The 10738-nt window shown below is 43.4% G+C and overlaps 1 protein-coding gene across 1 annotated transcript; it reads right to left on the bottom strand.

The window, feature by feature from the left end:
• Nucleotides 1–565: 565 nt before the first annotated feature.
• Nucleotides 566–6350, bottom strand: NR0B1 (nuclear receptor subfamily 0 group B member 1). The gene is made up of 2 exons (XM_005315627.5): nt 5653–6350; nt 566–3460 (listed from the first exon to the last, which is right to left on the bottom strand). Exons 1-2 carry the CDS (start codon nt 6203–6205, stop codon nt 3216–3218), a joined length of 798 nt encoding a protein of 265 aa, XP_005315684.3. The 5' UTR covers nt 6206–6350; the 3' UTR covers nt 566–3215.
• Nucleotides 6351–10738: the final 4388 nt, after the last annotated feature.

Raw genomic sequence — 10738 nt, 5'->3', positions numbered from 1 at the left:
TCTCATAAGCCCCTCCCTGAGCTGCAAAACAGCTGTGGCTGGGTGAGTGCTGAGCACACACTTTTTTTTTTTTTTCCCCCTCCAGTGAGTGCTCCAGCCACGGAGTCAGCGCCTATGATGCAGACTGCCCCTCCTGGCCAACTCCGCTGGTTGGGATATGGGGCCTTGACTACAGTTTCCCCCCCTACCATCTTTGGGACAATTTGTGCCCAAGTAGGGGAATGCAGAGAAGTTCCTGCCTTTCCCTGGGCACAGGGGCTGTGATTATCCCTGGCCTTTGCATAGGGTGTACCGAGGTTGGGGTTAACGAAGACTCTGTGAGCTGGCCCCCCACCCCCAACATAACTTTCATGAGAGCTAGGAACACCCTTATCATGTTTTAAGAGGTTTTACAAAACACATGGCATTAGGAGAGGTTATTACATAAAGTTTCAGTTCCATCAGTGATTGGCTTTGTTTAGATTGAAGCAGTTCAGCTCAATTTTCTTCCTTTTTTTCCCCCCCACTTGCTACTGGAAAAGCAGGAGAGAATTGGCAAGGGGAGAAGAAGGAAAAACAACAAAAGTTTTTCTTTCCCAATTTTATTAGAAAAACAGAAAATTTTAAACCAATCCTTTTCAATACAACCAGCTCTAAGGGCCACCCCTTACATAGCCAGCTGTAAGTGGGTATAGGATGGGATCTTCCTTGAATGGCTGTATAAGGGCTAATCACCAACAAGACCATTATTTTTGTTGAAAGAATTCCTTTTAATAAATAGAAAGCCCATAGTAACAGAAACAATGTCAGTCCCAACCTAAACCACTTACAGGTGAAAAAAAAAATCATTTCATGAGATGTTTTAATTTACCTTTTTGTTTGCAGTGTTGTTGTAGCCATGTTGGTCCCAGGATATTAGAGAAACAAGGCGGGTGAGGTAATATCTTCTATTGGACCAACTTCTGTTGGTGAAAGAGACAAGCTTTTGAGCTACACAGAACATTTCTTCAGGTCTGCATAGCTTGAAAGCTTGTTGCTTTCACTAACAGAAGTTGGTCCAAATGAAGATATTGCCTCCCCCACCTTGTCTCTTTTTAATTCAATTTTGTAAGAAATACATTTTGAGCATTAGTTTTTAAATTGTAACCCCCTCATTATAGTTAGCTTTGTCATTAAATGCATTAAATATTGCTGGTTAAATGGTATCTAGCGCAAAAAAAAAATCTGTAAGAAAACTAACATAACTAGGAAAATGATCCATTGCCAATAATGACTGTCACCAATATGTTTCCTCCGACCATGACAGCTCTCCTCTTCCGCAGGAATTGGAAGTGCCTAGCTAATATAGATTGGCCAAAACTGTTTTCAACATGGTCCTTGATAATCATCATACTTTCCCTGTTGAAAATGTTTTTCTTTTGTTTCCTCACTCCCTCATCTACATTAAAACTAAACCATTTTCAATGGCTAGGAGAACTTATTGCAGCCAGTCAGCAGTGGGTTATTGTCCTAGTGTGGAATGGGTCCTTAATGTTATATGCCTTTTAAACTTTTGCTGCAGAGCGCTGGGACTGGGAAAATCAGAGAACGGGAATGATTTGCTATAGGGAACTATTCACATTAGCAGAAAGGTGGACTACATGATCTAACAAGTGTTTTTTTCATTTTCTGACTTTGATTTGTCCTTGACAATATAAACAAACTAGCAAAGAAGGAACAAAAAGAATGTTGAGGGCACAGTCAATAGGCTAAAACAAACAAATAAGGAAAATGAATTTAAAACCTAAGTGAGACATGTATAGGTTAAGCACAGTGGGCCAGATTCTGATTGCAGTAACAGTGATGTAAATCCAGAGTAACTCCATACTTTCAGTGGAGTAACTTTATGTTTCCGCAGGTGGAACCAAGATCAGAATTTGGCCCACTGAATTCTAGTTTTTATAGCAAATGCCAAGGGGGGAAACAAATCAACTGTCTGTGGTCTACCAACAGTTCTTGGGACTTTGTAAAGAGTTTGCTGTGTTTAGAAGACTGAGGGTTTGTCTTCACTACCAGCCGGATTGGCGGGCAGCAATCGATCCAGCAGAGATCAATTTATCGCATCTAGTCTAGACGCGATAAATCGATCCCCAAGCGCTCTCCCATCGACTCCTGTACTCCAGCTTGGCAAGAGGCACAGGCAGAGTCGACGGGGGAGCGAAAGCAGTCAACTCACCGCGGTGAAGACACTATGGTAAGTAGATCTAAGTACGTCTACTTCAGCTACGTTATTCACGTAGCTGAAGTTGTGTAACTTTTAGATCGGAACTCCCCCACCACCAGCGTAGAGCAGGCCATAGTTCTTTTTCCCCCAGAGTCCAACATATGTTAAATTTAATGTTTTGCCACAGGCTTTGGAAGTATCTGAATTACTCTTAACAATCAATTTTGAAATGTTTGCAACACATTATCTAAAGGCTTGTCTATATGGGAAAATTGACTGGAATAGATATTGTGGAGTAATTTTTATGGTAATGAACGGTCATTTTTTTCCAGAACAATTACTCTGTTTTGGAGGATACTAATTATTCCAGAATAAAGTGACTTTATTTCACAATATAGTGTCCATGCAAGGAGCTATTCCAGAATAACTATTGCACAATAATTTATTATGCAATAGCTATTCTGGTCAATTTCCCAATGTACACAAGCCCGTAGGTAAATGGTTCTCTTAACTATTCAATACAGACCTGATCCAAAGCCTGATATAGTCAGAGACTTTACTGACTTCAGCGGTTATGGCTGAGTCCCATAGTTCAACTACAAAGATCGCTGTGACTAAGGGATCTTATTTAATGGAACTGAAATGTGCAAAGTAATTTGGCTCTTTTATCCTATTTTTGGCTTTCCAAATAAATGTGTTAAAATGTGAAACAACAATGCTTTGGGAAAAAGTGGGGGTTGCTCATTTTGAAAACATAACACAGATCAGTGTGACCTTTATTCAAAGACAGAGAATATTCATCTCACTTTGGAAACTAAAACCTCTTCATTAATGGTTTAAAAGGCATCTATTTTCATGGCTGTACATCCTATTCTGAAAACAATAAGTTTAATAAAAATGTCAGAACTTGAACATTTTATTACTGAATACAAAAATACTATCTATGTAAAAAGAATAAGTTAGTTTATTTACAGTACTTTACACTATTCTGCTCTAGGAATTCCTTAGTAATGGATTTATTTGATACATGCCTTTATAACTTTGCACAAAGCATCTCCAGCAGCATGTCATCCATGTTCACTGTTCCAATGATGGGCCTAAAGAATAGTTCAGCAATTACGTTAGCATTAATGGATCTCAGCAAGGAAAGAACAACATTCAGCTTGGCAAATCTGGCCTGGTCCCCTCGATGAATCAGTGTGACGTGTTCATTTAGAGCTTGCTGTGCTTCCCTCTGCAGTCCCTGGATATACTGTACACACTGCAGCCCTGGCAGATCTGAAAGAAAAACAGGAAACTAAATGTCCGTTTACAAAGTTTTTATCTATAAAACAACTCATGGAAGTTGGCCATCCTGCAGCATGCCAGCTAATTGGTAACTCATAAACATCAATATTAAGTTTCTTAGATGAGGAACAAGCCAAATGTAATTACCTTTCTGCATGAAAATGATTCAGCTAGAGATATTATATCCAACATGCATGTAGATATGCACAGATTTTAATAGTGCAATCCAAAATCTCACCACGTTGCTGTTCTGGACATGCAGTGCTGCTCTTAGTTATGCAACAAGAGATTTAGATTGCAACAATATTTTCCAATATTCATGTTTTTAAAAAATGTATAATTTGTAGGTGATAAAATATGGACAACCAGTATTTACTTACCAGTAACTATCTTCAAGGAGCCAAATATACAACGTAAATAGTAAAGATAATAAAAGGAACAAGTTTGCTAATAACTTGTTGACCACTAGGAAATGCTCTATTCATATTAATGTGTCCTGCTGACAGCTACATTGGAACAAGCGTCAGATTGCAGATAAGGAAGTTAACTCCAAGATGTGATAGGATGTTTGCTTTCTAAATAAACAAAATAGGGGAGTGGAGTTGTTTGCAAGTTCAGTACCTTTCCTCTTGGTTTAAGTTTGACAAGCTTCTCGGCTCTCTGTGAGCTGAGGGGTGAAAACATTATCTACTATCTGAGCATAACAAGCTATTATATTTCAGGTAGGTTTTTAAAAATAAAAATCAACTGCTAACATCTGATTTTATTGTGAGATTATATAAAAATATTGCTTTTTAAACAAACTATGCATACATATATACAAGCTTTCCTCATTTAATCTGACCAGATTCTGTTTCTAAATCTTGAGATTTGTTAATTTTTTATTCTTTGAAAACCTTATCAATCAAGCACACTTTGATCCATTATTTCTTAACCGCAGTTATGAATTACCACCGGATTATTTTAAGAAGCCAAACCATAATGCTTACTGCATGGCTTGTGGTGCAGCAGTTGAATTTGCAAAGTTGCAAGTTCAGAAAGAAAAACACAGTGACTATTGTCTATTACTGTCACCTCCATGGATTAATTTTTTGTAACAAAAAGTGGGAAGATGGTGTTCAGAGGCAATTATTTAACACAAAATAAAAAGCACTCTAGCTAAGTTCCTATTAGTCATGTATGAATTGTAACTGGAAAGACCCCTATCAAATGCCTGGATTAACAGGAAAGAGGAGAGGTTTCAGAGTAACAGCCGTGTTAGTCTGTATCCGCAAAAAGAAGAACAGGAGTACTTGTGGCACCTTAGAGACTAACAAATTTATTTTTTGAAAGAGGAGAGATTTTCTACTAGGATGAAAGAGAAAAATTTATACTGCCCACCTCAAGAGACAGGTCATTTAGTACCAGTGGCTTTCAGTCTCTAATTAAACTGGACAAAGTGCTCTTTACCTGAAAAGGACCCCAGAGCAGCACCACCTATTCTTCCCCTCTTTCCCCAAGCATGTAAAGGGCTTGTCTACACTTAAAATACTAAAGCAGCACAGCGCTTCAATGTAGACACTACCTTTGCTCACAGGAAGGGATTCCCCTCTTGCTCTAGTTAATTCACCTCCCTGAGATGCCATAGCTAAGACCACAGAAGAATTACAGGGACTCTATGCTGCTCAGAGGTGTGGATTTTTCACACCCTGGAGTGATGTCGTTAAACCAACCTAATTTTCTAGCGTAGCCCAGGCCTAAGTTTTCTAATAGTTGGGAGGTTGGACCAGTAAGGGAAAAAGATAGTCGGCCACTCTTCTAGCATTGCCACGTCTGAGGTAGGGAAAAAACCAGGACCCCAGGCTGCTCTAAGCCCACAAAATGGGACAGCTCTGGACAGCTTCCTCCAAAAAGATCCAATCCTGGGCAAACCTGGCCAGGTGGCAGGTCTACCCTCCTCCCTTTCCTTCCACGGAATGCATGTAATACAAAGCCCCCTTCAACAGGAAAAAAAAAATAACTCCACCTTTCAAAAGTTTCCGCTTGACTAAAATCCTGTCAGCTTCTTCAATCAACCTCCCTCCAGTCCCGCTCTCTTCTCTACCCCACTAGGCAAGGAATCAAATGGGGGGATGCGCAGGAGGTGCAGCTGAGGGGAATCCCCTTCCCCGAGGCGGCGGCGGCGGCACCCCCCGGTTACTCACCCGGGTTGAAGAGCACAGTCCCCTTGAGGTAGGCGTACTCCTTGGTGCTGATGTCCAGGCTCCAGCACTTGGCCAGGAAGCCTTTGATGGCCTGGATCTCGCCGGCCGAGGGCAGCTGCGGGCTGCTGCTCTGCGGGTGCTGCTCCTGCCGCCGGTCGGTCAATATCCGCTGCAGCATGCTGGGCTCCGCGGTCTCCACCGTCTCGAAGTGCACCCGCTCCTGGGCCAGCCCCAGCACCAGCAGCGGAGCCCAGCAGCTGCGCACCAGCACCAGCTGCTCGTCCAGCGGCAGCTCCTGGAAGCAGGGCACGCTCTTGACGAAGCGCAGGGTCTTCACCAGCACGGCCGAGGCCGCCTTGCCCGCCACCTGCGGGCTGCGCAGGGCCACGCGCCGCCGCGAGCCGCACGAGCAGCCCGGCCCCGGAGGCTCCTGCGGCGGCGGCGGCGGCTGCTGCGCTGCCCCCTTCTGCTCCTCGCTCTTCAGGATGTTGTAGAGGATGCTGCTCTGCCTCCGGCGCTCCGTGCAGCAGCGGCAGCCGGCCACGCACGCCATGGCGCCGGGGGGAGGTTCCCCTCCTGCCTGCTGGGCTGAGCCAGACGGGGAGCTCCCAGTGCGTCTCCCTTAACTTATTTATACCGTGTGCGCGTGTGTGCAGCCGCGCTGTGGCTCAGCCGTGCCAGGGGGCAGACGCTCATTACTGGCTGAAAAAGAGAGAGAGAGAAAAAAAATCCTCCTCTTGCTGCTGCTCTCGCTCGCCTCCTCCGCTGCAACTGCGGTGGCTAGAGGGAGCCTGCGAGTTGCCGGCTCCAGGTCGCCCCTGGCTTCAGGGCTATAGTCTCCGGCCCTACTCGCGGATCGCTCCCCGCTTTGCTTTCAGGTGTGTGGCGGGGGAGAGACGCGACATTTTACACCCGCTCCTCCCGCCTCCCCTTTCCGGCGGCGCTCTCTGAAGTGGGGCGAGGGGGCTGAGCTGCCCGGCGCCTCTCCCCGGGAGCGCTGCACGGTGCCGCCTGCCTCTGCCCGCAGAGCGCTTGTTAAATCCGCAAGTTTGGGGAAGGGACCTTTGACTCCAGCGCCGCGCGGAACCTGAGCCCTGCGGCCACGTGTTGGCAGACAGGCAGTTTCGCACCCGAGAGTCCCCGCAGAGTTTTCCCCAATCTCTCTGCGGGAGGGGCCCGCGGGGCTCTTCCCCGGGGGAATGGTATGGGGCCGGCAGGGGTGGGAATTCCCTAAGGGAAAGGCAAGCCTGGGGGGAATTCCCAAAGGAGGGGGGCCATGGGGCACATAAATATAGGGTGTTACACTGGCACCAACTGGGAATTATGTGATGGAAATGCCTCTGTTTATGCCAGACAATCTTCATTTTTTACATTCTCAGTGCTAAATTAACCTCAGGCTCTAGGCCAGCTTCCTTGAAGAAGGGGGTAAACAGGTGCAACCTCCCCTGCACTATGAGGTACAGAGGACAGCAGGGCTGGGAAGTGGCTGCATAGGCTCAGTAGTCTCTGCCAGCAGAGCTCCTATAACACACTGGGTGATTTAAAGATGCTATCCCACACTATCACAAAAAGGTGGATCAGCTTGGCACAGGAAGTTGAATTTTCACTACCTTTCACCAGGTTTGGGTAAATCTGGACGTATGTATTTTATATACCTATTTCATCTTCCTATTGTGTTGTTTGCGTACCATCTGTCATCTTAAACAATTATGTCTTCCACAAACTCACCTTCTGCCATATTATTAAATCTGTTCAATGCCGTTTTTGTTTCAATTTTCACCAGAAAGGTTGTCAAGTATCAGAGGGGTAGCCGTGTTAGTCTGAATCTGTAAAAAGCAACAGAGGGTCCTGTGGCACCTTTAAGACTAACAGAAGTATTGGGAGCATAAGCTTTCGTGGGTAAGAACCTCACTTCTTCCTTGCATCTGAAGAAGTGAGGTTCTTACCCACGAAAGCTTATGCTCCCAATACTTCTGTTAGTCTTAAAGATGCCACAGGACCCTCTGTTACCAGAAAGGTTAGCAGTGATCAGGCAACTAACATAATGAACATCGGTGTAAATGGACTAGGAACTGAGGCTAAAATAGAGAAAGCACAAATTGAATGTTATTTAGACAATTTACATATCTTCAAGTCAGCAGGGCCTGACAAAATACATCCTAGAATACTTAAAGAACTGGCTGAAGAGATCTCTGAGCCAATAGCATTTATTTTTGAGAACTTGTGGAGGACAGGAGAGATCCCCAACTGTAGACCACTCAGCTTAACTTCAGTACCTGGAATGATAATGGAGCAAATCATCAATCAATTTGTAAGCGCCTAGACAATAAGGTTATAACTAACAGTCAGCATGGATTTGTCAAGAATCAATCATGTCAAACCAACCTAATATCCTCGTTTGACAGGGTAACAAGCCTTGTGGATTGTGGGGAAGCTGTAGATCAGTGATTCTTAAACTTTTGTACTGGTGACCCCCTCCCTTATAAATTAAAAACACCTTTTAATATATTTAACACCATTATAAATGCTGGATGTAAAGCGGGATTTGGGGTGGAGGCTGACAGCTCACGACTCCCCATGTAATAACCTCGCGACCCCCTGAGGGGTCCCGACCCTCAGTTTGAAAACCCCTGCATATATCTCGACTTAGCAGTCTCAGATGACCTTCTGATAAACTAGGGAAATACAGCCTAGACAAACCTACTCTAAGGTGGGTGAACAACTGCTCAGGAAAGCCTACTCAACTACAATCAAGCTGGAAGGGCATATAGAGTGGGTTCCCACAGGGATCTGTCCTGAGTCTGATTCTATTCAATATTGTCATACATGATTTGGATAGTGGCCTAGAAAGTATACTTGTAAAGTTTGCAGCCAGTATCAAGCTGAGAGGGGTTGCAAGCACTTTGGAGGGCAGGAATAGAATTCACAATGATCTTGACAAACTGGAGAAATGGTCTGAAACAAATAGGATGAAAGTCAACAAAGAGAAATGTAAAGTACTGCACTTATGAAAGAGATTCTCTGGGATGCTCCCAGTTCCACGCACAGGGCCAGTTAGACAGGCAGAACTGCGGAGTCTCAATGCATGGTTGAGACGATAGTGTAGGGAGGAGGGGTTTAGATTTATTAGGAACTGTGGAAACTTCGGGGAAAGGGGGAGCCTATACAGGAAGGATGGGCTCCACCTAAACCAAAATGGAACCAGATTGCTGGTACTTAAAATTAAAAAGGTAGAGCAGTTTTTAAACTAAGGGCTTGGGGAAGCCGACAGTTGCGGAGGAGCACATGGTTTGGACATCCCTTAGGGGAGGATCTATTAATAGAGAATCTCTATGTCCTAGTGAAAACAAGAAGATGGAAAATGATAAAATACACCAGGATCTGATCAGAAACAGTCAAATAAAAAAGATTCTCATTCAATTACATTGTGTAACAGCAACTTTACACATTTACATTGTGTAACAGTAAACTTTAAAAGACAAGTTTTTAAAGTGCTTATATACCAATGCTAGAAGTCTAAATAATAAGATGGGTGAACTAAAGTGTCTCTTATTAAATGAGGATATTGATATAATAGGCATCACAGAAACTTGGTGGAATGAGGATAATCAATGGGATACAGTAATACCAGGATACAAAATATATCAGAAGGACAGAACAGGTCGTGCTGGTGGGGGAGTGGCACTATATGTGAAAGAAAGCATAGAATCAAATGAAGTAAAAATCATAAATGAATCAGACTATACCATAGAATCTCTATGGATAGAAATTCCATGCTCGAATAATAAGAATATGGCAGTAGGGATATATTACCAACCACCTGACTAGGATGGTGATAGTGACTGTGAAATGCTCAGGGAGATTAGAGAGGCTATTAAAATAAAAAAACTCAATAATAATAATGGGGGATTTCACTTATCCTCATATTGACTGCGTACATATCACCTCAGGTTGGGATACAGAGATAAAGTTTCTTGACACCTTAAATGACTGTTTCTTGGAGCAGCTGGTCCTGGAATGCACTAGAGGAGAGGCAATTCTTGATTTAGTCCTAAGTGGAGCACAGGATCTGGTCCAAGAGGTGAATATAGCTGGAACGCTTGGTAATAGTGACCATAATATAATTAAATTTAATATCCCTGTGGCAGGAAAAACATCACAGCGGCCCAACACTGTAACATTTAATTTCAGAAAGGGGAACTACACAAAAATGAGGAGGTTAGTTAAACAAATTAAAAGGGTACAATACCAAAAAGTGAAATCTCTGCAAGCTGTGTGGAAACTTTTTAAAGACACCATAATAGAGGCTCAACTTAAATGTATACCCCAAATTAAAAAACATAGAGAACCCAAAAAGAGCCACCGTGGCTAAGCAACAAAGTAAATGAAGCAATGAGAGGCTGTGATAAATGGCGGGGGGAGTTAGTTCCCTTTTATGGACACCCAGCCAGTTAGTAGCCATAGGATCCTCCTTAGCAGCTGTACCCTAGTTGCCTTACCTGTAAAGGGTAAAGAGAAACTTCACCTGAGTTGGCACCTGACCAGGGTAACCAATAGGGTGGCTGTACCCTTTCAAATTGGAAAAACTGCTGAGTGTGGGGTTTTTTTCTTTGTCTCTTGGGCTGGAGAGAGGGGAAGGCAGCAACAAGCTGTAAGCTTTAAGCCAGGTATGGGAAATCATCAGCATCATACCCTAGAAACTCTTCATTTGGAACCCCAGATATGTAAGTAGCACAGGAAAAGTTAAGACAGATGTGATTCGGAACCTTTTTGGTTGTTTTGGTTTGTGGATTCCTCTGTGCTAACCCCAGGTGCTTTTGTTTTAATTGTAACCTTTAAACTGAACCTCAAGAAAGTTATTTTTTTGTGTTTAATCCCTAAAGCATGAGTTTTCAGATGTTTCTTTCTTTTTAAATAAAATTTATCTTTTTTTAAAAAAAATCCTTTGATTCCAAAGTCCCGAGACAAGGAGTTGGTTAGTGCTCACATTGATAAGGCAACTGGTTGGTATTTTATTCTCAAGCCTTCCCAGGAAAGGGGATGAAGAGGCTTGGGGGAATAGGGATTCCAAGTGACCCTTCCCTGA

The sequence above is a fragment of the Chrysemys picta genome, chromosome 1, assembly GCF_011386835.1.
Source record: "Chrysemys picta bellii isolate R12L10 chromosome 1, ASM1138683v2, whole genome shotgun sequence".
NCBI lineage: Eukaryota > Metazoa > Chordata > Testudines > Emydidae > Chrysemys > Chrysemys picta.
Note: the sequence above shows the minus strand (reverse complement) of the source record. Positions and strands in the feature narration are given on the sequence as shown.